The sequence below is a fragment of the Dermacentor andersoni genome, chromosome 9 (genome assembly GCF_023375885.2).
Source record: "Dermacentor andersoni chromosome 9, qqDerAnde1_hic_scaffold, whole genome shotgun sequence".
NCBI lineage: Eukaryota > Metazoa > Arthropoda > Arachnida > Ixodida > Ixodidae > Dermacentor > Dermacentor andersoni.
The window spans coordinates 36,259,190-36,287,033 of NC_092822.1; the positions used below are offsets into that span (position 1 = coordinate 36,259,190).

At 44.4% G+C, this 27,844-nt stretch overlaps 3 protein-coding genes across 3 annotated transcripts in view; all 3 read left to right on the forward strand.

Annotated features, from left to right (window-relative positions):
* LOC126527626 (laminin subunit alpha-1-like) overlaps positions 1-14,084 on the forward strand; it is a 123,796-nt gene extending 109,712 nt beyond the window's left edge. Inside the window, exons 58-63 of the mRNA XM_050175438.3 lie at positions 71-257; positions 1,102-1,248; positions 6,651-6,801; positions 8,483-8,581; positions 9,139-9,408; positions 11,960-14,084. Coding sequence (XP_050031395.1) covers positions 71-257; positions 1,102-1,248; positions 6,651-6,801; positions 8,483-8,581; positions 9,139-9,408; positions 11,960-12,102 — 997 coding nt within the window. The 3' untranslated portion in view covers positions 12,103-14,084. The remainder of the gene's footprint in view (positions 1-70; positions 258-1,101; positions 1,249-6,650; positions 6,802-8,482; positions 8,582-9,138; positions 9,409-11,959) is intronic.
* Positions 14,085-18,975: 4,891 nt separating this feature from the next.
* The window catches only part of LOC129383858 (uncharacterized), a 32,532-nt gene continuing 23,663 nt past the window's right edge, over positions 18,976-27,844 (forward strand). Inside the window, exons 1-2 of the mRNA XM_055068803.2 lie at positions 18,976-19,042; positions 21,166-21,459. Coding sequence (XP_054924778.2) covers positions 21,193-21,459 — 267 coding nt within the window. The 5' untranslated portion in view covers positions 18,976-19,042; positions 21,166-21,192. The remainder of the gene's footprint in view (positions 19,043-21,165; positions 21,460-27,844) is intronic.
* LOC126527685 (laminin subunit alpha-1-like) overlaps positions 22,609-27,844 on the forward strand; it is a 63,286-nt gene continuing 58,050 nt past the window's right edge. The window contains exon 1 of the mRNA XM_072284490.1: positions 22,609-23,390. The gene's annotated coding sequence lies outside the window, so the exon portion shown is untranslated. The remainder of the gene's footprint in view (positions 23,391-27,844) is intronic.

Here is a 27,844-nt window from a genome sequence, read left to right on the forward strand (position 1 = left end):
TTGAGAGATGGTTAACTTTCAGTGTGTAGTTTTCTTTTTTGAAAAACTGTGCTTCACTGTCATGGTGCAGCTTTAACGTGACCCTGGAGCTGCGGACGTACTACCCCAACGGAGTGCTGCTGCTGGCCCAAGCCGGTTCCCTGAACCGGCACTTCGCTCTTGTCCTGTCTGGAGGCCGAGTCTTGCTTGAAATCACAGAGAGGACGTCAAAGAAGCTCCACAGCCATGGTGGCCTTAATGACGGCGACTGGCATCACGTGAGTCTGGCACGAAATCGTTAATCTTGTAACTTGACAGATTCAGCACAAATTGTGGAAGCAAGACTTTTATGAAAAAGTCATCAAAATCGCATAGTAAAACAATGCAGGAAGAGGTGCCTTGTTACTACTGCAAGTAGAGATAATTCCAACGCACGCCATATGGCACGGTGACCAAACAAACGAATACGAAATAGTATTCAAGATGAGAATATCTGGTTTCACAAGGTGTGCAGTGGTATAGCGGAATTACATGTGTGTGTTAATTATCTAAATATTGGTCCAGTAGTTGAATGCAGCTCCTTGCTCACATTAATGAGGCATCAGTTCAGGTTGCAATTTTTAATTTCAGATGCTCCTACCAATACAGAGAACTCTGAGATATGGGCATGCATCTCTTATTTGTGTAAGGTTTTGTTCTGAATGTCTGTAAGTCGAGACTTGTGGTTTAGCATGGATGACCAGTTAGTCGTCACCTGGCTGATTTCTTCCCTGCAGAAAGAATATATATAACGTCAGCCTATGTTTGTGCATGTTTTTGGTATCTCATTCACAGCCTAGAATGATACAAGCAGGTCACTTCGTCTCATAGGCTGATCGAGTCAAGGGTGCGTGATAATATTTTCACTGTCATGCCAGTTTTCTTTAGAGTTTGGTGATCAGTAGATCATTGTTGTGAGACCTTCAGTAATCATGATTCAAACATACTTCATTACTAATTACATGATGAAATGAAACACTTGTCAAAGAGCCCTATAAAAAATGAAACTAATAACGAATAGCTGCTTTGTTTTTGTTTTTTGGTCCCTAAATCTGTAAACTTGCGTGCCCATTGCTCTCGCAGGTTGGCCTTTCAAAGCAAGGCTCCCGACTGACTCTGTCCGTGGACGACAAGGCGGCATTGATGTTGCAGGTGCACAAGCGAATGCATTTCCGCAGCCCGCTATACGTTGGCGGCATTGCGTCAAGCCTCTCCGTCCCTGAGGATCTCGTGAGTGTGGCAATTGCCTTGCTCAAGTTCTGACAGACACTGTCACTAGACAGTTAGAACACTGCTACATTTCTTTTCATAGCGTGCACTGTACAGTGAAACCTCATTAAACTGTAGTTGGCCGGAGCTCGGAAGAAGTACGTAGTAAACGATAGCACTGCTTAACCGAAATAGCATGAGTTCACCCACTTACCTGTCAGAAACAGAGGAGAGAGTGTGATGAAAGGGGAAAAAACGTGCAGCATTTATTTACTTCGCGCGACAAAAGTGTTATTTTCGTTTGATGCCACGGCAACCTAGCACCGACGACAGCGGCCTCAAACTTACTGAAGCTGCGAGCCAGCTTTTCAACCAGCCCCCTCTTCTCGGCAAACACTCGCATTGCAGATTCCTCGTTAGTGTTGCATATTCTCCGTGCGGAGACGCGCTAGCGTTGCAGAAGTCGTGGGGCACCTTTTCATTGCGAAGTGCTGTTTTTGTCACGATGATTGCATTCGCGAGGCCGACTTAACGCATAGCTTGTGCCTCTGTCGGGCCTGAATCGCCCGTGCTGTCGCTTTCTGTGTCAGCCTTATCACTGTCGCTAGGCGACACATTGGCAAAACAGAGGCAACGACGGCGAAAAGTCTAACCTCGCGGCCGACATCTTTTCGCAGTTGCAGCAGTGCTGCCGAACAACTTCTTCACATTCCAAATGACACACACCGTTGTCAACAGTAGACCCATGTCGCGTGCCGGCGCCGACTTCTTCATGTCACTTTCGACAGCACGAACGATGTCACATTTTTCTTCTATGCTGAGCACCCAGCGTCTTTTTTATCCGAGCTACGGTATGACACGAGTCCTTGTTTGCATGACGCCACAACGCTCTCTGGGACAGTGCCTAAATGATGTTGATGTTGATGTGGCTTCATGCGCAAATGCACAGGGCGCTTGGAGGCTGTTGCTCAGATCTCTGAGGCTTGTTGTTCTGCCAGCCCACCCGATGGAGACGAAGCATCGGGGTGTTTGCGCGACAAAAAGTGGAAACACTACGTGTTAACCAATACGTATGCAATAAGCTGGTACGGTTTATGCGGATACAAAACACATTATGTTCAATGGCCGCTGAGATTTGACTTTACTACCTTTAAAATGAAACTACTGTTTACGCGGGTACGGTTTAACGAGGTTTTACTGTATTTACTCACTTCTAACACATCCTCAATTATAACGCACACCTCGACATTTATACTATATACTCGTAGAAATACAAAATGCACTACTCTTGACTGCCCCTTCCCCAGATATTCGTAGTAAGACAGAGAAATTGCAGCTTGCCTTGACGTGGAAAAGGAAAATTTTGTGTGTTCAAAAGACAGTGAGTGGACCAGGTGCCACTTGTCTGATACCAGCTGTAGGTTGTGTTGAACGATGACATACATATGGCAGTTGCAAGAGCACCAGCGCACCCTGTTTTAGAGGTAATCTGCGGCGTGTGCAAAGAGTGGGCGGGCCGAGATGACGTGGCGTCGTGTGCGCTGTCTTTCCGTGTGTTTATCACTGGAGGTTGCGCCATTTTGAGTTTCAGAGATGTGTTGAAGCGAGAGGCCTTTTCATAATATAGCATCGTCCCACAGCGGGGGATATTATCAGCCGCGGGGGCGGAGTGGAGGCAAAAGTGTGGCTAGCTTTGCTCTGTGCCGCTGATGTGGAGATGTTGACATGGCATGAAAACATATCTTTCGTGGATGACTCTCACATTCGACAAAATGAATTTTCTTTTTCTCATTCAAGTTTGCTTTTCCCGGCTACCAAATAGGAAAGTATTACGGCCCCTTCTTTGTAAGAAAAATCTATCGGTGACTGTACTTATTTGCATAAAAGGCGTTATTTCAATATAACAAATCAAATTGTCTATTTCACTGACTTTGTTTTATAGAGGTTTAACTGTATTAAAATAGTCTATAAACACACTTAGTTACCCGCCGTGGTTGCTTAGTTGCTATGGTGTTAGGCTGCGGAGCACAAGGGCGCGGGATCGAATCCCGGGCACAGCGGCCGCATTTCGATGGGGGCGAAATGTGAAAACACCCGTGTACTTAGATTTAGGTGTACGTTAAAGAACCCCAGGTGGTCGAAATTTCCGGAGTCCTCCACTACGGCGTGCCTCGTAATCTGAAAGTGGTTTTGGCATGTAAAACCCCATAATCTATCTGAACACACTTAGTTATATTGAGGTTCTACATACATGTTGCTTTATGGACAAGAAGCCATAAAAAGTTATATACTTCAATATATCATGAATTATGTTATATTTAAGTTTGTTATATTGTGGTTTAACTGTACCTTGCTAGGTGCTTTTTATGCTTTGCCCTTTGTGTGAAATGGTGACCTTAATTTTGTCTGAAGCATTGGAGGAAGCTTGTACAAGCTGTTTAATATGTTTGCTCAATCCTAGCATGCACTTCGGTTCTGAAAAAAATTACTTAAAATGACATGTGCATTAGACGCAAGTACAAAATTAAAATGGCAATAGTGACAGGCTGTTGTCGTTGGGGCTGAAAGATTTATTCAACTTAATCTACACATCTCCGTGGGCCTGCTACTTTCAAGGCAGAGGGAGCATCACGTGACAATTTCAAAACCTAGCTGCCATTCTATACACTTTCAACATCCATCAGGCTGTTGATTTCACCATTTCGTCTCCGATTGGCGAAAAGGGCGGCTATGCCTTCTGTGATTGGCTCAAGATTGGGTACACATTATAATCGAGGGAACCTTACAATTTGGTAAATATGGTACTCCAATGATAGTCATGTAGGGCTGGGTTCTCATAAATGATTGATGGAGACTCTTCCTAGCCATATGATCAAAGCTGTCTGGCATGCTATGTGCAACACTGCTGCAACCTTGTCAGTTTAATAACTTTTCCTACAAGAATAAAAGTCATTCGTAAAATCAAATGTTTCTGGGCCAACTCAACGAGGACTAAACAACGAATGCCGCCGAGTGCAGCCTTATAGAAGATCTTGATTATATTGGGAAGGGGTTTCACTTAGGCTGATAATCTTTTTTTCCTGGTTTTCCTGGATCGACGGGATAAGGTGGTGGATGTGGGGTACAAGGGGACAATGAACTGGGGGTGACACTGCTGATACTGTACACCGAAGATAGGAGGCTACTGTTGTGCTTCGCCTGTTTGATCTCCAAGAAAAGAGTCAAGTTGACCCCAAAACATCCGGTTTAATAAATTGCATGTTTAAAGCAAAGCTTTCTATCACACTACCCCCCCCTACCTACACACACACACACACACAAACACACACACAAACACACACACACACACACACACACACACACACACACACACACACACACACACACACACACACACACACACACACACACACACACACACACACACATACACGCACGCACGCACGCACTCACGCGCGCACACACACGCACGCACGCACGCATGCACGCACACACACACACACACACACACACACACACACACACACACACACACAAACTTTGTATGGACTCTGTCTTATGTCTGGTCGAGTAAACTGGGCCGATCCCAGTGGCAGTATAATCAAATGTGATGACTTGGTTCTCTGATCGTGTTACTAGTGCAAGATATGTGTCTTGCCAAGGCCTTTTAAGTGGTTTGTAACACAGGCTGATACTGGAGGCATTGCGAAGTCACAGCACTCGAACGCTCAATAGTGTTAGCCAGTATAGAGCTAACAGTAGGTGTCCTTTCTGGCTAGCTTAGTTATCACTTTACTTTAACGATCGTTTGGTAGTTTTGGGCCAACTTTTTTTAGTTGGAGAGGTTATTAACTTCATTATTATTAAGCACAACGAACCAGGTGAATCTGTCAGAATGTTCAGCTTCCATGGCTGCAGACCGTGCTACATTTGTCATGCATTTACGTAACCGTCTGTTGACAGGCATTGTCTCTGTGAATAGTGGTGGCCACCTCATTTGCAAGTTGCATTTACTGCATTCACTGTAGACACTTGAATTTGATGGCGAGTCTAGGTGTTAGCTTGGAGAAACGCAGTGTTAGCTTGGAGAAAATAGTGCGACAAAACTGGAATGTGGAGGAAAAGCTTGAGTGTGATCGGAAGTGCACATCATAGAAATTCAGAACCAGTTGAAGTCATTCACACTGCATGTGCAAAGCCTCTGTTAGCAGCATGTATTCTACGACACAACTTCGTAAAAAAAAAAAATAGATTATAATTTGCACTGAGTATGTGTCTAATTGTACTGCAGTCCTGCCCATGATTTTGGTCATAGAGTGTAAACAGAGTCATTAATATGTTTGGAGAACGAGAGCTGAAGCAGGACTCATCATAATTTTGATTTCAAAAATTATCACTAGACATTGGATAGCTTATAGGCTCACATTGCTTGTAACTTTTACGTCATTACTCTCCAGTTTGCACTGCAGACTGGCCTGTGCGTGCAGCTTGCACACCTGGCAACTCTCCCGAATTTCTCGTGATGTTCAAGAAATTGGGCACCTTCTACGATTTCACGAATACTGCACCATGTCTTATGCAAAATAATTTACGTTCACGAGTATATGTCGAAACATGGAGCGGCACGAAATTGCGTAAAATGCACGCAAGAAACAAATTATGACATCACCTTCTTCACCCTCTTGGGACAGCGCAAGGTGCCATATAAGCCACAGGGTACTTGGTTCGAGCTAGCTTATTCAATAAAGTTCCTTAAGCAGGTGAGATTGGCAACAGTAAAATCGCTGAAAAAGTAACTGATCTGAAAACAATGTGCTACTTCTTAACATCCGATGTGGTAAGCTTGCTGTTGTTGGTGTGTTGACTCCTAAAGGTAAGCGATTGTTAATAAAGTATGTGTTTAGCCCACAAAAGGTACTATGGCCAGGACAAACTAAAAAAAAAAAATATGTGGGTTATTGTTCACCCGTATTGACGAGTTTACGGGATTTTTACAAACTTAAGGTTCTCAGGTTGGCTGGTATGAAACTATGTGATGCTACTTGAAGAAACACAAATTCATTCAGCGAGTGGGAACACAGACAGTATTATAAAATGCCAGCAAATTTATCAAACAGGCTAAATTTAATGGGTAGTTTTCATTAGCAATAAGTCGAACCTCGTAACGAAGTCGCCCAAGGCATGAAAATATGTTCGTTATATTGGATATTCATTGTAAGCATATAATACACTACATGCTGATATGGGTGAGAAAGGCTATATTTTACTCTATTATATCTGATCATTCGTTATATCCGTGCTCATTATACCAACATTGTGCATATGGCATTAATCTTTGAAGCATTAAGCAGTTCAGTTAATTAAAAAAAAGGTTTATGGCTGTGTGATGTGGGTATAAGCTGAGTACTACTGTTTGCTTGCAGGTAAAAGAGAGCTTCAAGGGTTGCATCCGGAACTTCAATGTCAACGACAGATATGTGGACTTGGCCAGCGGAGAGTCGAATGGCGTCGGACAGTGCTTTGCCAACATAGAGCCTGGAGCATTCTTCCAGGGAGATGCCTACGCTGTTTATGGTACGTCAAAAAATACTTTGTCAAAAAGGCAATCTTCTTAGGGGGCTTAATTATGCGCTCTTTTTGGTTCTTATTGGCCGTGTAATTATGGCGCTGAGCGCCCCTACTGAAATCCAGTTTGGGACCTCTCCCACCCCCCCGGTAACCGTTGCAGAACAAAAGGGAGAGGCGTAGAGATGACAGACTAGGCGAACACCATCACAAAGATGACGAGGTGCACCCTGATCCCCCCAAAAATTACGAGGGTCTGCAATGAATATGCAGAGACCAATTGCTTTGCTTCAGTTGGAGAACTATGAGTGCTTGAAAAATGAGAAAAATAAAGCGTAATAAATAGCCTCGCAAGAACGTTTGCAGCCACAAGTCCAAAGGTTAGACAAATCCATGTATGAACCGTAACTCCCATGGTAGTGGAGCAGTCACAATGCCAGAGTTCCCTCTAATAATTCTTGCACGAAACTTTGTGGCCGTCACAAAAAGTCGCAAGCTCAGTGTTGTTTACCTTTATTGTCCTTTCTGTTAGGTCAGTTTTCCATTCCCAGTTGCACATATACTAGGCAATGGCGTTGCCCTTATTTTTGCTACCAGAGACCTCTATGAGGAGCAAGACACTTGTCGTGTAAGTTAGCGAGGTCAGAGGAGGGTCTTATACTCATTCTGTTTTTGAGGTACACTCATCACTGTCGCTAGTTGACACTTCGGCAACAGCAGAGGTAACCATGGTGAAAAGTCAAACCTCACAGCCGACATCTCTTCGCGGTCGCAGCAGCGCTGCCGCGCAACTTTTTCGCATTTTAAATGCCACACATCGTAGTCAACAGTAGATCCCTGTCACGTGCCAGCGCCGACTTCTTCATGTCACGTTCGATAGCACGAACGATGTCTCCTTTTTCTTCTGTGCTGAGCACCCGACGTCTTTTTCATCCGAGCTACGGTATAACACGAGTCCTTGTTTGCACGACGCCACAATGCTCTCTGGCACGGCGCTGGAATGATGTTGATGTTGATGTGGCTTAACGCACAAACGCACAGGGTGCTTGGAGGCCATTATGATCTCTGGGGCTTGTTCTTCCGGGACCGGGCCGCCCAATGGAGACGACGCACCTCCGTGTTTGTGCGACGAAAAGTGGAAACACTACGTGTTAACCGATACGTATGCAATAAGCTGGTACGGTTTATACGGATACAAAACATTGTATCACCACTGAGTCGGGGATTTGACTTTACTACTTTTAAAACGAAACTACTGTTTAAGCAGAGATGGTTTAACGAGGTTTTACTGTATTTGTTTACTAGTACTGTCATTATTGAAGTCTTCCAAGTTGCTATGCTTCTCTTTAGCAAAAACAAACAAAATGGAAGGAAGTTCACAAGAAGATCGAGGCTTGAAGTTGCTCACTTTTCTTAACAGTACATATCATTATATTTGCTTTACTGGAAAAGAACTGATGTGACAGGGAAAACAGATGTGGCTTTACAAGTGGTGCTCAAGAGTAATATAAATTAGAGTTCCTTAGGAAGGAGCTTTGTTCTCTCATACTTTGTCCAGTTTGTGCTGATTCAATGAACTTCACTTAACATGCACTTCTCATGAGATGAAAATTTTACGTTCCCCTCTTGTTTGTCTCAAAGAGAGTTTTGGTAATGTTGCACTGAAGTCTGTGCTTCTTCTCTGTTGCAGACGAGCAGTTCAATGTGGACAATAAGCTGGAACTGCAGCTAGAATTCCGAACATGGAGACTGAATGGTGTCCTGATGAGCTTGGCCGAAAATCCAGATGGTGAGTGAAGTCATAAAACTTGCCATATGGATCTGTCTTTTGTAAACTGAAGGCGAGGATGCACATGTTAATATGGTCCCCGTGCACAATGCTCTCCTTGAACACGCAACATCAGGCTGAAGGCGCTTAGAAAAGCCATGTCTGATGTACCAGACAGGCACAGCTCTTAGATGATGGACAACAACGCTAACTATCCAGTTGGTGTTTGCAGTGGTGACTTGCAGTTGTGGAAGATTATAACCCTAATGTTCTTGTCTTCTTCGCATAAATCAGTTTTGTCATGTATAAAGTGCTTTTTTGTACTTTGCTTTCTATGTCTTTGACCTACGTGCCTCAATCATCTGCTCATTTAACATCTACAAACCTACAACATCTCCAACCAATAGCATGAATTGTGCAGTTTGTTATAACATTGCAAAGATGTTCTTGCAGTACTGTCTGCATCATCATGCACTGCCGCACAGTTTTCATCTACTTCTTCATATCATTTTTTTCTTGTGGCACATTCTTTGAAGGAAAAGAATAGCAGCACTTGATCACACTACACTAATCTGCAGGGGCACCTTCGCTGGCCATGGAGCTTCATGAAGGTGAAGTGATTGTGTCTGTGGACTTGGGCCAGAATGGCACGGGCCCCTTCCGTGCCCGCAAGGTGTTTGGCTCACGCTTTGCCATGTGCGACGGACAGTGGCACCTGCTGCGTGCGCATTTTTCGCGCAATGAGATCTCGCTGCGCATCGACCGGCATCAAGTTGCATACGGTCTGGCGCCGTCCACTCCCTCGGAACCACACACCGAGAGTCCTCTCTACATTGGTGGCCTCCCAGGTAAGCTAAACCGGACCAGAGTTTTTTTGATTACACCAGTTTTGAAACTGCGCTCCAAAGAGTTGTCTCTCGGGGCGCCGATCTGTTGGGTTTAGTGGGTTGATGTGCCATCTGCAAAAGAAACTTGAAACTTCCATTTAGTGCGTCGTTGCCGTAATTGCCTATCGTCTACTAAAAGGGAGGGGCTCAATAGGGCAGGCTCAATTAAAAAAAATATGGAAAGAAAGGCCTCGGTTGAGAAGCTTCATTATATAGTTTTGCTTACTGCACATTTCTAAAACACTATTCTTTCTTTTAGTGGCAATCTATGGCTCAAGTTTCTGCGCACAGTAGTTTCTAGTTTTTCCTTTGTTGTGCTCTAGAGTGACTGATTAACAACAGACTCCCATGCTACTGGCCTACCAGCATGTCCCGATTATGAAACATGGGGCCTGTTGTGAGCTTCACGACTGATATGATCCAAGAAATCTGAGAACAGATTAGTCATCTGCCGGCGCTTTAACACTAGCTTTACTCATGATTTTTGAAGTTATTTAGCTGCACACAAAACCCACAGCAGTAAGCTCAAATATTGAAAGCATACAATGGGCTTCCGTTAATATGACTCTGGATAATTTGGCTCTTTCGTTAATTCGATCTCAACTGAAGGTCTCGGCTGGCACCCGTACATTTCTGTCTGACCAAATTTTCGTTATATTGATCCTGAAATGAGCCTTTGCCGGATAACTTGAACCTGGATGGTCGTCACGCGTGTGCCCGACCCCAGTGGTGACCTGAGTGATGACTCCAACAGCAGCATAGTCGGGTCTTGGAGCTTTGGGTACAGTAAATGTGTCGAAAACACATAGTATCCCATCAAAAATGACTATTTTTCGGCCTACCCCAGCAAAATTTTAACCTGAAAGCAGTAACTCGCATTGTATCATTACAGTATTTAACCAATTCTAATGCACACTTTATCTATTTACTAAGAAAATTTGTCTGGAAATTGCTTGGGTGGGGCAGTCTGATGCGAAACTGAAACCACGTTTGCGGTGTTTGCAATGGCCTACTGTCAGAGCCAGCCTTGGCCAAGGTCATTATCACTGCAAGATGGTGACCATGGATGGCGACAGCGCCGTGTTCACGCATAGCACGACAAAAACGCGCCACTTTCAGTCTGAATAAGAACATGGATTCAAACAATAAGTTTTCACATTTTAAGCTAGCAGGAACAAATCGTTCACATGTTCTTGGTGTTCTGGAGAATCGCAATGATCACAGGGCGAACTAGCAAGGTGGTTAGCCCGTCACTCTTTCACTCTGTCATCTTGCTTGCGCTGTTACCATTATGAATGTATACCAACTCACCCAACTTTCCACTTTAATACTGGGTTAGTCTAAGCATCATCCTGATTGCGATTGTTGCAGAGTCATTTGAAAAATGCAGTATATTAAACACACTGTGGACGTTATGGAAGACATGTTGTGGTTCTTTACAAACAGTCATAAAGTGAAATAAAGTGTCACACCATGAAGGTAAAGCTCACTAGTTTCATCTTTTTCTTTTTTTGCCAGCGTTGGAGGCACGATACGTTTTTCTTGCTAAGAATCAGGTGCACGTTCAATTTCTACTGTGTCTAGGACCTCTAGTATCATTTATACATTAGTTGTCTACTTCTAAACCATAAAAAATGGGTGCCAGTTTGATTTGGGAATGTGTAAGAAACGTAGGAACATTGCTATATCAATCAGGCAGTGTGTTGTTTTTTCCACCTCTTGTTTAATTTGACCTCCTGGATGATTTGACCATTTTCGTTTGTCCCATCAGGGTGGAATTAGTGGAAGTCGACTGTATTGAGCATTCTGCATATAGTGTTTGTTATTTAATTCGATTTTCACGGCTCTTTTTACTCCTCCGTATTTCTTTTTTTTTTTCAGTTTCTCAAGTGTTTCATATTCTGAATGAGGTTTACAGATTTTCTCGTTAACTCAAAACCGCTGTTGCATCCTTGAATTTTTTAAGGACAAATGCTTATCCTGAGAGGGCTTTGTGTCCTGAATGACATGTTGTGCATCCCATGAATTGTTGTGTCATGCAGCATGACGTTTTCCGGGGAGATGTTGTGGTGAAGAGAGCTCTCATTACAAGGCTACAGATATGCTTTCTTATTTATTTTCCATGTACTGCATGAAAGGAGGCTAAGAAAATATCCAGAGAGCTAGCTTGAAGGGCCTTTAGCTCATGTTAACATTTTAACGTGACAGTGAGTCTTGAGTCTTTGAGGCTGTACAGTGCAGCAGTTTGCAGTCTCATCCTAGCGTGCAAAAGATGATCTGCAAGTTGTTACACATTATACATACCAATCAAAAAGTGGTAGAATACTTGCTAACCAGACAGGAAATCCAAGCAAGTGCAAAGGTGTGACGCAATTCTAGTTCAAGCCTCTACTTTATAAAGATAGTAGAAAAATGTAGTCGTCATACCTAATACTAGTGGGGACAAGAATGCATGCTCTATCTATTCCAATTATAAAGCATAATTTTTCTTTTTCTTTTTTTTCTTCTTCAGAGCACAGCAGCAATGGCGCTCTATTTGGCCGAGACAACTTTGTTGGCTGTCTCCGTAACCTAGCCATCAATGACAAGCGCATCGATTGGATCGACATGGCTTCCCTGCACAACGTGCTCCCCAACTCATGCCCTGCCAACTGAGAGCACGATTTGCGTGTCTGGCCTTTGCTGTCACTATTTATTCCAACATGCGTCAGATGCATTAACCCCTTCCATGTCTTGGGTGTGCTTGGTTTGCCTGTGCAATCTTATGGATAACTTCTTTTTGTACAAGTTAAAATCTTCCGTTGCAGTTATGCCCACTTTTTAGGTCTTCGAGCGTATAGGCCCTGCTCTATCAATTTGACACTTTGATAACAGGTGACAGCTCTATATTGTAACAAAGTTATAGTAAAATCAGGTGGTTTCTTGCTTCGTGCTGCTGCATCATGTTTTCGTTTGCCAACATGGTATTGCCTATTAGTATGACTCACACATTTGTAATTCGTAGAAGAAAGTCTGTGGCTTCATGCCATTGAAGTTCTAGCAATAATACATAAAAATTTTTGTTTTCTGTTGGTGTAGAGACCAGAGGAATAACATGGCAAGCAGTTTGGTGAAAATGAATAATTAAGCAACAATGCATAGCGATTATGTTCACTGAAGATGCCTTGGCATCAATACTATGTATTTTTTTGTGATTTGTATATGCTGCTTCATAATAGAGTCGATTTTTCCAGGTTTCGAAACATGAAAAAAAAAAAAAGAAACATCGGGAGAGAGACTTTCTGGCCGGTATTACATTGTCACTCATGCAAGAGATTTGTAGCCTCAATATTTTGGCAGCCCATTGCATTAACGGTGCTTTATGATTATGTATTTTTACCAAGATTCAACATCAAAAAAAAATATTGTTTGCATTTGTAAAAAAGAAAGAAAGAAACAGGGAATGTGTTAAAACAATTCACAGTGTTAGCCAGAGCTTATGAGGCACATGTAACACTGCATTCCCGAAAAGCAACGTGTTCTGCACAAGTAAAAACCTGCAAACACTAAGTATAAATTTGCAGAAGTTTCAATTTGTACAAACGTGAAATGTACAGAAAAATTTTATAAATCCAGCTGTGCCTTGGAAGGGTTGTTATATTGTCTGGAACTATGCCAGAATGCTAGGAAATGCTTAGGCTAAAAAGGATTTCGGCCTGACATAGCATGTAAATATGTTGTTGGTTATTGCAGTACCTTATAAGTGAAGCTTACTTTCGTGAAAGCTGAGCTTAGCTTAAAAACACTAACTAGTTTAATATTATATCGCTATAAGTGAAGCAAATCTCCAGTTCTAATTCCATCTCAAGTTGACACTGTCTTTTGTGGTGAACTGACGAGGAACTGCATACTATCCATCTGACAAAGCTATAGAGTATACATAGTGAGATATCTACAAGACTGCCTTATTATGATTATATTTAGATATGGTCTACCATTGTAGTCATGAAGAAGGGGTGTTTTATTATGTACTAGCTTTGTATGTGCTACTTATGATTAATATTTATTTTTGTCGTGACCCAGAGGTTTCAAAGAATACCACGGGAGATGTGCCATCATTTTATGCATCGTACTGCATCACTGTTTGATATCAGACTGAATACAGAAGCCACTGCCACTGGTTTGAAATAAGAAAGTGCTTGTAATTGCATTTGTGGAGGACATGAATTTCTGCTCATGTGTTCACATCTGTGTCATATTAAATGCAACGTCATTAGAATGGTTTGAATGAAAAGTTCAGCACATTACCTCTGGTTTATCTGTAAGTTAAATTTATATGTTGAATCGAAAGGCAGTTTGATGTTGATGGCTTAAAAATTGTTTCCTATTAGATGCCATAATTGGTTTCTGTGAACATTCAAACTGAAAACATTTATGTGCATTCTTATAACTGTGCATATTTTCTGTATTACATATACGGAGTGGCCATGAAATCAGGACAGAGCCCCACCCTTTCTGTGTGAATAAGATGGAAAGCATACACAGTTATAGCTATGGATATGAAACTTTTTCAGTGGAATGATGCTGATTTTTCTCTTGATTTATGAATGCGTTTACAGTCAGGCTTTTGCAGAAAGAATAAATTTGTTCAAAATTCACCTGGTTTGGGTTCCCTTGCAATCATCCGTATTGTATATTGCCTGCTCTTGTGTGCATGATGTTTGTACATACATGTACCAGGCACGATCTTAGCAGGTCTGTTGCTGTTTTTAATTTCCCAAGTAGTAATCAAAACAGTTTTTATTTTATGCATGCTTTAATCATACAGTGTAAGCTACGAGTAGTGGTTACATACGTAGCAGCAGGAGCTGTTGCCCAAGAGCACTGTTGCGAAAAGTTGTTTATATGTCTTGTAGAGTGCTGGGCATGTACGCATAAGGACTCCAAAAAAATGTAGTAATTGTCGCTTTAGTATTGGGCCTTGGAAGACAGTGACACAAAAAGTCTTAGTTGCACTAAAGCCATATTCTGTTGTGCTGTAAAGAAATTTGGTGAAATGAGTATTGTACATTCCCTCTAAGATGAGTTTGAGAGTCTGAATTTTCAGGCTAGCAAGTGCTTGAAATGTGTTTAGAAAGCACAGTGAACAACGAGGTTTTGTCCCTTGATTCTAGATGTGGCTATGTACTGAACTTGAAAGAACATAATGCAAGAATTTGTATTCGTCAATTTCCAGTGTAAAGTAGGACTTTACTCTAGGTCCTTGGTCCCAAGATGGGCTACAGTAACAATAGTCACCGGACTGAACAACACAGCACTGGACTCAAGACCGTAACTTGAGTATGCTGCTGTTTTAATGACCAGCATTCTAGCGGTCTAATCATTATCACTGTCCTCCACTGCTCTTCTGCAGCATTCTTTCCCTAACCCAGCTCAGTGTAGCACGTTAGGGTGCATACGCCCAGGCTGTCCTATCTACCTTTCTGCAGATAAAATCTTGGCATCTTTTTCCGTTTTCATTATCAAGCTATACATATAAGGTGTGAACTGCAGTCTAATCCTTCAAGTGAAAACATCAAGAGGTGCAATGTTACCAAAGGTGGCAGCTTGGCAGCATGGTGTCAGCATGAAGGCCCAATAGTACATCACACTCTGGTTACACGTGATAAGAGGGAGCGGACGAAATGGATGGAATGTACAGCTCGCAGACATATATGTGCATGATCTTTCTGTTGCTGTTGGGCCACAGCAGTGGTTGTTGCAACCAATGGAAACTCGCGTAATGCAAGTAAAAAAAGATATAGTTGATCCCTATTTCATAGGAACTACTAGAACACGAACGTGAAACGCGTCATCACAGAAACTGTTGCATGTTTGCTTCGTGAACTCGCGGTCTGCTGCAGCGAAAGACGCACGATTTGCGGGTTGGCGGCCGTGTTGCAGGCTTGATTGGCGCGCGACGTCCTGCTGCCGAGTCGCTTCGGTGAAGGTTATACAAGCATATTTTGGATCCGTCTCCGTAGTGTCCTTGGCAGCCAGCCGAGTTGCGACGCGCCCATATTTAGGAATGCTAGTGACAGAGTTCACAGCGTGCGCCATGAACGCGTCAAGGCGTTCTGCTTTACGCTGGCGTCTCTCTCGCCAGACCAAAGCGAGATTCGTCCGACGACATCGTTGTCTTTCTGCGCCACTTAGTGCAGCTGTTTTCTTAGTTGGTGCCATCGCAAGCGAAGCTGTATGGCGACTTGTAAGCACTGCTGTTGCATGTTGAAGCTGCACTCCGTAGAAGACGAGGCGTCACGAGCTAATCGGACGCAGAAAGACAAACCTTGTGCGGAAATTGCGCCGTCACCTTGGCAGAAGGCCTACACCACCTACACCAAGCTACACCGCGATGAAACCTCCTTTGCGCTGAGACTACCGAAGCGCTCGCGGTCTGCGCTCGATAGCGTCATGATGCAGCGCTTCTCTTCGCCGTTCCTATGGCGGCGCAATCCCTGTAAAGAGAGAGCATAATTTACGCGATAGCGCCGACATCACATCCATTACAGGAATTTGATGGTGAACCCCGGCATAAAATACTTTCGGGTTAAGAGTTTTTATTCACACATGTATACGTATAGCTATATTCCTACAAGAACAACATGCAGTGTTCGTTACTGTGTTTATTTATTTGTTCGTTTAAAAAGAAGCGTGTTGAAATACAACAGGAACGGTTTTCATACATATCGACTCACTTACCAAGAAGTCGACGTGTTTAAGCGATGTAGCGGCTTTCAAATAGGCTTCTTTTATCGGTGCTACGACAACGGCACTTGCACCTTCGCTGGTGATTGCTTGTGCATTGCACTCTTGATGCCACAAAAGATAGGCGTCCGCGCATGCAGGCGTAGCTCACTTTGAGGCATTCGTTGAAACTGTTATTTCACGAATTAGAAGTGTAACGGGGATAAGCATGATTCAGCAACGCCTTCGTTTTTAGAGGCCGTTGTGCCTGTAGTTCATAGTGGCCCTGACTCGGAGAAGGTCGGCTTTGTAGCATTCAAAGTAGTTTCGTGGAGAACTTTGATCAACTTTGTCACTCAGTTCGTACGATGAAAGAATAGGTTTCCTTTTACGAAACTGTCATTTCCGCAGTTACAAGTGTCACGGGGGGAAGCATGCTTCAGCAACGGCCTCCTTTTTTACACGCTATTTTGCCTGCAGTTCAGAGCGGCCAAGACGTAATGAAGTTCGGTTTTGTAGCATTCGCAGTAGGCTTGAGGAGAAGTTCGCTTCCCCCCCCCCCTAGTTCGCAGGTAACCCACTACGTACGACAAGAGAATGGCATCTATGTTACTATAGCTCATCAGTTAAGCGCTGGTCTGGGATCCAGTCTGAGAGAAACTGACGTGCTCTCGCGTTAGAGCTCTCTGACCGAGTTTCGCTCGCGTTCGTCGCCGAAACGTGACCTAGCTCAGCGAGACTCGCGTACTCTCGCGCGAGAGCCTTGTGACGTATGAAGATTGCGGGCGCAGGGCCGTAGCTTCTGTGCCAGACGGCCAGATGAGGCTTCGTCGAGGGAGACACCAGGCAGACAGAAAGAGAACACCACCTTTGCTGAGTCGTGAATATGCGCTTGAATAGGGTGCATGCAGGAAGCGTGTAACACCAAACCACGCTTGTCCGCTTCGCAGGAAGCACACGGGCGTTTTACACAAGTGGGGATAAAACGTGTTTTTCGGTAGTTTTCGTTGTTGTCGCTGCAAAAACAAAGTTGCCCAAACGCACTTGTGAGGTACATAAAAGTGATGCGCTTATAACTCGTGTACGAAACAACTTCCCCCATCTTTTCTGTCCCACTTGGACCGCGCAGACGCACGCCAACGCTTGCTGCAGTTCATAAAACATAACGGTGAGATAAAATCAGAGATATGCCAGGAGATTCTGGCAACCAGTCTCAAACTTTTGTGTTTCTGTAGCTTGGTGAAAGCACGCGTTTATCATTTGCATTGTGATTGAAATTATCTGTGTCTGACAGGAAGAACAAACCGTGAATGAACAACGAAAATTTTTGAGCGGAGTGAGCGTACTTCATTCACTGTTGTCTCTTGTTTCGTGTGTGTTTAGAAAAGGTATATTTCAACAGCAGACGATACGAACACTGAGCCAAAATCACGGCACAATTTCACCAAGACGATAACATATAGAAAACACAAAGCATTGTTTTCAGAGTAGTGTCCGAGACCTTACTCACTAACATGGATATAACCACGTAAACTTAACCTGCGACTATCCACCGCTGTCATTGGAGGCGAGGTCTCGTATCTTACGCTTCTATGTTGCCACGTACCATCCTTCTCGTACAATAGTTATGTAGCAGACTTTATTTTAGTATGCTTTGATACAACCCGTAGCATTTTATCCGAGTTCGTTTATTGCACGACCCTTTTCTGTTATCAGAAGGTTATCCGTTTCAGCGTTGCCATCTGGTGAAATTGGCCACCAGATTTCGGAAATCTGGCGAAAATGTAGATCTCCTGGTGGCCAGGCCAACAAACTACTACACCAGACCAAATCTGGGGATATCTGGGGAAAACCACTCTACCGAAATTACCGTCCACCCGCGCTGCTCATCCAAACATTTAACACTAGGTTGCGCCTGCGGCCGCCACGATTTTAAGGCCTATATTTGTATTTGTTTACTCCTCATGAAATCCCTGTGTTGCTGTGCTACTGCTAGGGTACAGTGAACTATATAAAGCTTACTGTAGCTAAGGTTTGTGCTAGCGTGTGATGCTAGCGCTAGGTTTCAACGCACGTATAGTTATAAGTCGTTTCAATAGACGGCACCGGCTGTTCTAGTGGAGGAATGAATTTACCGCCCCGGCCACCGGCAATGCGTCACGTGGCCAGCCAACACACGTGCTGACGCTCCGCTCGTTTCGCTGTCAGAAAAACCTGTTGCGCAGGCCGTCTTCGATGGGAAACTTCCTGAGGATTCTGCAACAGTCTGGGCTAGAATTTTCAAGTTTAAAAATGCCATGGGGGAAAAGCCCTACCAGGAACTTGCATTGTATGCACTGGCGTGTCTTTCTCGCCCAGTGTCGAATGCAGTGGTGGAGCGTGTCTTCAGTCAGGTCACGTGTGTTAAGACTAAGTACAGGAACAAAATGTCGCTATAAACTTTGGATTCCATTGTACGAATTCGCACAACGTTGGCCTCCAGAGAGGGGTGTTGCGTGAAGTTCACTATCACGGACGATATGCTACGCAGGTTTCGTTCAGGCATCTACGATGCTCCAAGGGATGATTAAAGCCTTCTCATCGTGATATTATATAAATAATAAGATGAGTGCTTGACGAATGTTAATTCTTGGTCATTTTTGTGCATTATAAGGCACTTTTATTTTCTGGTGAAATCTGGGGAAATTTTAGCGAGTTTCTGGTGTCGTGCCGACTTTCCAATCTGGCAACGCTGATCCGTTTGCTTGCCAAGATTCGCGCGTTTTTCATCTGCCCGCACTCGTCCATTTCGCACACGACAGAAGCACTCGATCTCTGACAAGCCGCACACCTTACTTCAGTCAGCCTTGAAGAATCGGTTTTTGTTGCACAGGCGACGGCAAATCATTGTGTAAGTTGTTTTTTCGTTTCCTTGTCATCTCGAAGTGCAACGGAAGAGGCTGTGACTTTCCTTGCCGGAGTTCAGTTGTTATGTCAACCACAGCGACCGGGTTAGAGTTAAGCGCTAGCGATAATAATTTTTTGTTGTTAATAATTATAATCACACATCCTGAGCATCATGGGAATAACTTTTTCTAGGTAGCGGGTCATCGAGTTTCGTTTGGTGTATTGGAAAGTATAACGGGGAGGGGGGGGGGGGGGGTTAGATGGGATAACGGCAAAGGGACGGTACCACGTGCGACGATGACATGACAAGTGATGTAGTGAACTTCGGCGTTGAAACCTTAGATCCTCTCTCGTTAGGACCCGCCATAATGGCATAGTGGCTTTGGTGTAGCGCTGGTAAGCCAGAGGTTGCGGGGTCGAATCCCGGCCGCGGCGGCCGCATTTCGAAGGGGGCCGAAATGGAAACACCCGTGCGCTGTGCAATGGGTGCACGTTAAAGAAATCCAGGTGGTCAAAATTAAGCAGGATAACCCATAACGGCGTGCCTCATAATCCCAGTCGTGGTTTTGGCACGTAAAACCACAGAAATGAGTTTTATTTTATGCGAAGCATATTGCAATCACTCAGTTCAGCCCTTGGGCGCGGCCGCGCAGCCACCGTTGAGGGTATGAGCCATTGTTCATTGCTGCGCGTCTCATATGTGGGTCTATTCTCTTTTAAGCTTGCTATGTTTGTTATTAAGTTGCTTCTATTTTGTTGTTTCTTCGTATATATATATATATATATATATATATATATATATATATATATATATATATATATACCAAGCAACAGCTGTTCACCAGGCTAAACAGTGGTTCAACAACTAAAATAAAGGCTAGTATGCTTCGCATCCTGGGCTTAACCTTAGCTAAGCCACATCAATTTTTTTTTCTTTCGTTTTGACCAAGGCTGATCCTGTTGAACAGCGTGAAACGCGACAAAGGTCGGCAAAAAGAAAAAAAAGTTTGTGTGTGGGGGGGGGGGGGGAGGGGGGGAGGCCAGACAAGCGCCGACTCCCGACTAGTTTTTATTTTTCAAAAGTGCGCACATATATACATGAGCAGCTGCGCGATTTCATAATGACCCAGCTATGTTGAGGCTAGTGAGACATCACAAGCTCAAAATACAAAAGGCATGAAGTTTTTCACTGGGCGCACATGACTTGGCGCGCATCTGAAGAGGGATAGCTTAGACATACGACAAAGGTATGGGAGAGTTTTACCAACAGCTCTTGCATTTTCTATCGCTAGGGCTTATGTAATAATTATAAAAAAGAACTGGAGCTATACGTGTCGTTGCACCCCCGGACTGACCCACCCGGGGGAAATCGGTAGTTGCCTTTTCCTGTCTCTCTCTCCCTCTAGCCTTCGTCTTTCTCTCACTTTTCATCTTTCCTGTCTTCTCCTAGCTTCTCTTTACTTCCAATTTTTCCAGGCAGCAAGGGTTAACCTTGTGTGAATAGCCAACCTAGGTTATTTCATATTTGGTTATAGTGGTAACGTACAGCTGGCGTTTGCAGGCCCTGTTTTTCAGGCCCTGCAGCGTTCCCTTGTAGGACTCCACGGTGGGTGGCTGGAGCTACTGCCGAAATTTCACATATATTTATGGGTAGCTCCATTCCTCCACTCCCTGATCGCCCTCAGAAAAGAGGGCGCACCGATGAAGTTTTTCAGTTTTTCGTACGCCAAGTCCACAACTTCCCACGTTTCCATGTAGTTCACTCGGAAAAACCCGGCAAACCAGTGCGCACTATTTCACCGTTCCTTGTATCAAAGACTTTGACTGATGTTTTTGGAGCCGGTTATAAGGCGACCAGGATGGCAAGCGGTGATCTCCTCCTGGAGCTCCGCGATAAGAAGCAATACGAGAAACTGCTTAAGCTTGCGTCATTTGGGGATAACCAACTAACAGTAACCCCGCACCGTACTATGAACACCACCCGCGGCGTTGTGTCGGACGATGACTTGCTGGAGCTCACTGAGGCTGAACTCTTGGAGGGCTTCAGTGAGCAGAATGTACGCCAGTGGGCACGGCGCGGGCATCGTGAACATGCGTCTGAAACACCCGTTTCTCTTTCTTGTGCAGGCCGTTCTTTTCGTCAAAGGCGCCTCGATGTCAACTGAACCACGTGTCAATCATTCCATGGTGGGAGTGATGGAGCAGCAGATACACTGGCTCAACGTTTCCTTGACAAGATCACCTCCGAAAATGGTCATGCGCGACGGTGCTACTGGCGTCGACAGATTTTCGGCGCCACCATCGGCAACGTTGCCTTGCGACAATGCTATAAAAGAAGAAGCATCACGGGTCTTCGCCTGTGGGCACGGCGCGGGCATCGTGAACATGCGTCTGAACCACCCGTTTCTGTTTCTTGTGCAGGTGAGAAACGATCGCCCCGTTCACTGTTATAGAAGCAACAATGTATGTCTGCTCCTTGTGCCGTGCCCACAGCGAGTGTTTTCGCTGTTTGCCGCCCCATACTACCACTGTATCGGGGTGCTTCCATGCCTAGAAGCCTTGTTAATGCCTTTGTGTGAATTACTGCTGTTGATATGCGGCGATGTTGAACGGAATCCGGGTCCCATGAATGATCAACTTACGGAGATGCACAAATTAATGAAGGACATGCATGAACGTTCAATTCGCATTGAAGCTGCACAGATGACGATGTCAAGCGACATCTTAGAGCTTAAGAGTGAGCAACAATCACTTACTAAATATATTTCTACCATAGTTACGCGCCTAGAATCTGTCGAAAAGCGGACATCTATTTTGGATGATGTACAGTGCGAATTAACAACAACGCGTAAGCTAACTGAGCAGGTGGAAAGCGAGGCACTTAGGCTACGCGTGCGTCTTGATGAAGCAGAAGATCGCTCTAGGAGGGACAATTTAGTATTTTTTGGTATCCTTGATAACGCTTCTAAAACGGCGCAGCAGACAGAAGAAAATGTTTTAAGTTTAATTCGCCAATCTCCCGAAACAACCTTATCTGCCGATAACATTGCGCGCGCGCATAGGATCGGGCGATTTTCTACCAACAAAGTTCGACCTATTATAGTAAAGTTTTCCACCTACAAAACAAAAGAAACGATTTTTTCGAAGCGTCACATGCTCAAAGGAAGCAGAGTGGTCATGCGGGAAGATTTTTCAGCCAACACTCGTCGTATTAGAGAGAAACTAACTAATTATGCCAAAGAACTGAACAGCCCTTTCAAACTGCGCTATAACAAATTAATTGCTAATGACACATGCTACGGCTATGATTGCAGTACTGACGCAGTACCGTAAAAACCCGCGTATAGTACGAGGTTTTTTTCCTGTTATTAGCGTCCCAAATTTCCGCCTCGTACTATATGCGGTTCCGGACAAAAATTTCAAAGTTCGGCTCAAAGTTTTGGTTTCGTTATTGCTCTGTGGCTACGGCTTGGCTTCGTGATATCTGCATGGCTACGTCTTGGCTTTGTTATTGCTGCCTGGCTACGGCTTGCCTTCGCTATTGCAGCGTGGCTACGGCATCGTTTCTTTCTTTGTTGAGTGCGGACTTTGGCAGTTCACGCATGTTCACGTGTTAACCGCGCTTCGCGAAGTGCATCGTTTTTAGTGAAGGGGCACGATGTCGGGGGCACGGAAGCAGTACTCGGCAGCTTTCAAGCGAAATGTGATTTTAGCGGCAGAGGAAATCGGCAACAGTGCGGCCGGGAGGCAGTTTGGCGTCACCGAGGGAAGCATCCGCAGATGGCGACGGCAAAAAGCACTTTTCGAGTGCAGCGGAACGCGAAGAAGCTTTCGCGGCCCGAAGAATGGGACGTTCCTGAAATTGAACTCAAACTGACGGAATTCGTCCGAGAACAGCGAGCCGCGCATCATGCTGTGAGCGTGGAGCTCATGTAGGCAAAAGCTAGGGAGCTTGCGAGAGAAAAAGGCCTAACGAGCTCCACCTTCAAAGCGAGCAAGCAAGCATTGGATTTATCGGTATATGTGCCGTGCAGGATTTTCATTGCGCCGGAGAACTTCAATTTCGCAAAAGCTGCCGGGATCGTTTGAAGAGTTACTGGTGGCTTTCCAGCGCCACGTTATTACGTTGCGCAAGTTGAACTTTCAGCTAGGGCAAATCGGCAATGCTGACCAAACACCAGTTTATCTGGACATGCCATCGCCCCTCACCGTGCACGAAAAGGGCTCGAAACAAGTTTGTGTCCGGTCCACTGTGAACGAGAAGACGCGTGTTACCGTCATGTTGTCATGCACGGCAGACGGCCGCAAGCTCCCACCCCATGTCGTCTTCAAGCGCAAGACAATGCCGAAAGGTGAGCTGCCGAAAAATGCCGTCGTTAAATGCCATGAGAAAGGGCGGATGAATGAGAGTCTTGTGCTCGACTGGATAAAAGTATTTTAGTTGAGCGTCCTTGCGGTACACTCCACTCCGAGCTGCCCCGCTAAGCCACAGCGGAGCGGCGGGCGATTTTCACGTTTTAGCTATACGTTTAGCGTAGCGGAGCGGACGATGGATGGATGGATGGATGGATGTTATGCTGCCTAAGCTCTTGCTACTATGCTGCCTAATATCCTACCTAGGTTCACCAATAAAAATAAAAAAACACTATGAACTACCACGTCCAAATTTTCTGATACCCTATTGCGAACTGTGCTTTTGTACGTCTCCGTCTTTTGTCGTTTCCCTACTTTTCTTCCACCAATCCTCCAATCGCCTCTTACTGATGTCTATTGCGGACCTGTTTGCTTTACCACTGCTACCGCTGGATAGACGTATTCACATTCTAATAAAATATGCTCCGTCGTTTCCCTAGCTTTACCGCAGCAAGCACATGTTTCTTCTTCCTTCTTATATCTCGCTTTATAGGTGCGTTCTAAGGCATCCCGATCTCGCTTCGAAAAGTAATGAGCTTCCCTTTGAGTTATCATACATGGTTTCTTTCCTAATTTCGTTTTTCCCCCTTAAGTAGTTACTCATGGCAGGTTTCTTTTCCATTGCTGCCACCCATGAGATTAATTCAGCCTCTCTGACTTTCCGCTTGACCTTCTTTGTTGCTGTGTTGTCCACCCCACAGGCCGCATACTTGCTGGTAAGCTTCCTAGTTCTTTTCCTCCACTGTGAATCAATGTTTTGCCTGTACAGATACCTGAAAACTCTCCCAGCCCATTTACTTTCCTCCATATTCCTCAGCCGTTCTTCATACTCAATTTTACTGCGAGCTTCCCTCACTTCAAAACTAGTCCAGCCCATATCCCCTTGCACAGCTTCATTTGTAGTCTTCCCGTGAGCGCCCAATGCGAGGCGACACACTGACCTTTGGTTCCCGTCGAGTCCTGATTGTACCCCTGATTTAAAGCAAACAACCGCATTTCCAAAAGTAAGTCCTGGAACCATTACCCCTTTCCACATACCTCGGAGGACCTCGTACCTATTGTATCCCCATAGCGCTCTGTGCTTCATTATGGCTGCATTTCTCTTCCCCTTGACTGTTGTGGTTTTTTCCTGTGTTTCCATATATCCGTTGCCTTCGTTTATCCATATACCAAGGTATTTATGTTCTGTTACCCGAGGTATTTCGTGGCCCTGTTATCTCCACTGTCTGTTCACTGTTTTCATTGAATACAATAACACCTGATTTTCTAACACTAAATTTCAAACCTAAATTGTTGCCTTCCTGTCCACAGATATTAGCCAGACGTTGCAAATCACTTTGCTTGTTTGCGAGCAACACAATGTCGTCCGCATAAAATAAACCTGGGAGTTGCTGCTCTATTACTGTACCCGCCTGTTTGTATGAGAGATTAAACCCGATATTACTTCCTTCTAGCGCCCTCTTCATCCTCACCATGTACATCATAAACAGCAGCGGGGATAAAGGGCACCCCTGCCTCAGTCCCTTGTTGGTATGAACTTTCTCCGCGCTCCTCATCCCTTCCCATTCAACGCAAACGGTATTTTCTAGGTAAATCTCTCTCAAAAGCTGTATACAATCGTTACCTAAGCCTTCCCCTTCCAGAATATCCCACAAAATGCTGCGGTCTACGTTGTCGTATGCTCCTGTAATGTCCAAAAAGGCCACATACAACGGTCTGCTTTCTGCTTTTGATATTTCAATACACTGAGTAAGAACAAAAAGTTATCATCCAAACGCCTACCTATTCTAAAGCCATTCTGAAGCTCTCCCAAAATGCCATTATTTTCTGCCCATGCTTGAAGCTTTAATTTGATTGCCTGCATTGCTAGCCTGTATATTACTGATGTAATGGTCAACGGTCTATACGAGTGAATTCTGTCTTTCTCCCCCTTACCTTTATAAATTAAATTCATTCTACTTTGTCGCCAACTGTCTGGTATTCGTCTATCTTTTAAAGTTTTTTCAACTGCTTTCACGAGAGCTTCCTTACTTTTTGGTCCCAGTTCATTTACCAGCCTAACGGGAACCTCGTCTAGCCCTGTGGCTGTGCGCTTAGGAATTTTCTCTTCCGCTTTCTTCCAGTTTAAATTTGTAAGCACTAGCTCCTTTCCCCCTTGGGTCTCTTTCATGCTCTTTTTTCCTTCAAATACAACCTTGTCCTTGCGTAGTTGCAGCGCCCCCTGGCCAAATTCAGGGTAATGAAAGAAAATAAATACACCTATTGATCACTCTTATACAGTAAAACGTATATATGTATGTATATAACTTATTTCTCCATGAAGTATCTAGACGTGCACTTGTAATGCGTTACCGGTCCATTCTATCCAATGGAAAATAAAGCGCCGTCTTAGGGAACGCCACGTGTTAGCCAGCACGCTTGCTTTCTGCATCCAATCCAATCCTTTCTGACACCAATGCTAGCCAAAGCGCTGCGCGGCACGCTCCGCTCAGGCAGCTTCTCAGCGGACCGTGTTCCTTGCTCCGCTTAGGGCCCGTACATGGTCGCTCCGCCCGTCCGTTCCGCCCTCGCCCGGCCGCGTGCGGAAGCCCGAAAGGCGGACGGTGTCGCAAAATTCGATGCACGCTCAATCCGCACGAGCGGAACGCACGCGTACTCCTATTGGGCGACGCGGCCTGTTGACAGCTGGCAACCGTTCGGCGGAGCAAAGGTGTTCAAGGTTGGCAACGACCTTTGACAGCAGACGACACTGGCATATTTTTGCAGATCTGATTTCAAGTTTCCGCGTTCCGGTGAAAATGCGACTCTAGGCTGCCACATTCTGTTCTGCAGCCGTATGTGTTGCATTGGCACCGTCATCCTTCGAAACATTGCACAGTCGTCTTATCTGCGCCACCTTTTACAGATGTATTGCAATCGCATCACGTCGCAGCACGCGACGTATTCTCGGATGATTACTTTCAGTGCGCGCTGCCTTGGCTGGTTGAACAAAACCTCTCTAATTATCCAACGTGCTGCGTTCTGCGTCACGCGAGACTGATAGTGTCGCCGGAAGCGCGGTTTCTGTAGTGCTAGTGACAGCTTGCAAGAATACGGAACACACGCACATCTGTCGCGGAATGCATTTGCGTAGGTCGCCAAGACGCACCTTTTTACCACTGAGCACGCGTGTGAGGCTCCGAGTACAGCTTGCTGATACGCTCGCTCGTGCTTTTTTTTTTTTTTCACTCTGCCAATTTTAAGAGAGTGCTTAAAGCAGTTGGATTCATGGAATGCCTTTTCCTTAAATTATTTGCTCAGCGATGACTGAAGTTCTCACCGTGTGCAAAAAAAAAGTTATGCATAAGTGGTTAACTTCATGCAGCAAGAAATTGAAGGTTAAGCAGTGAATGTACAATTCATTATGACTGGCTTAAAGCAATATGTATGTATAGCGGTGACCTTATGCAGATATATGCATACTCATGAGATATGTTTCCAAGGGGAGTACTTATTTGAAAGCATATAATTTACATTGCTGATAAGAAAACTTATTTTGAGTGAAATCAAACAATTGCATTCTTTCTTGCCAGCCTGGCTACCCAATATGTTGCCACCTTACTACTTAACATACCTAATTTAACATTTCAACAATGCACAAACATTACCAAAGCGCACAAAATTAAGCAGTACCTTGACAGGCATGCTCCCTCTCTCACCCATGGCACCAAACAAGGATGTTCGACTTGAGATTGTTTGATACTGTCGGCATCATACATGCGTGTTTATTTTGATTGCTCTACATATAAAAAATAAGCTATACTCAGGCTATATGAGTTAGTTGGGCATGGGCTGCATGTTCTTTATGTATTTATGTAGTAACAACCTTGCTAGCTCATGCACAGCCATATATATAGGAAAATGAAAAATGCATAGCATAACATAAACAGCTGGCCAATGCCTGTATTTATTTGAAAGCAAACCGACATTATCAAGTGTAGCTTAGCAGTGAGTTCAGTGGCCTCTTGTGGTGTGAAAAGGTTGATGTAGTTATTAGTTTTGTGTTTGTCTTTCTTACTTAGTTGCTGTTTTAACATGCACATGACAATGAAATGAAGGTGCGTAGGGCAGAAGACAGGGCCACACAAAAAGCGAGGAGACATTCATTGTCATTTTTTTATTTCCATAACAAACCAGCGAATAGTTCCTTAGGTTCAGTTTTGTGAATAATGCACAAGGTGTTCTGCGTAAAACTGAAAGATTGTAGTGCTCTATTACCTATTCACTATTTGGGTAGCCAAATGAACGATACTCCCATTAGCACTGTGAGAGCACAGAAATTTGCAGTCAAGAGGCCGTAGTGGCTCAGCCTCTGTGCCAAATGTAAAATTGTTCGAAAAGAAAACATGCATAC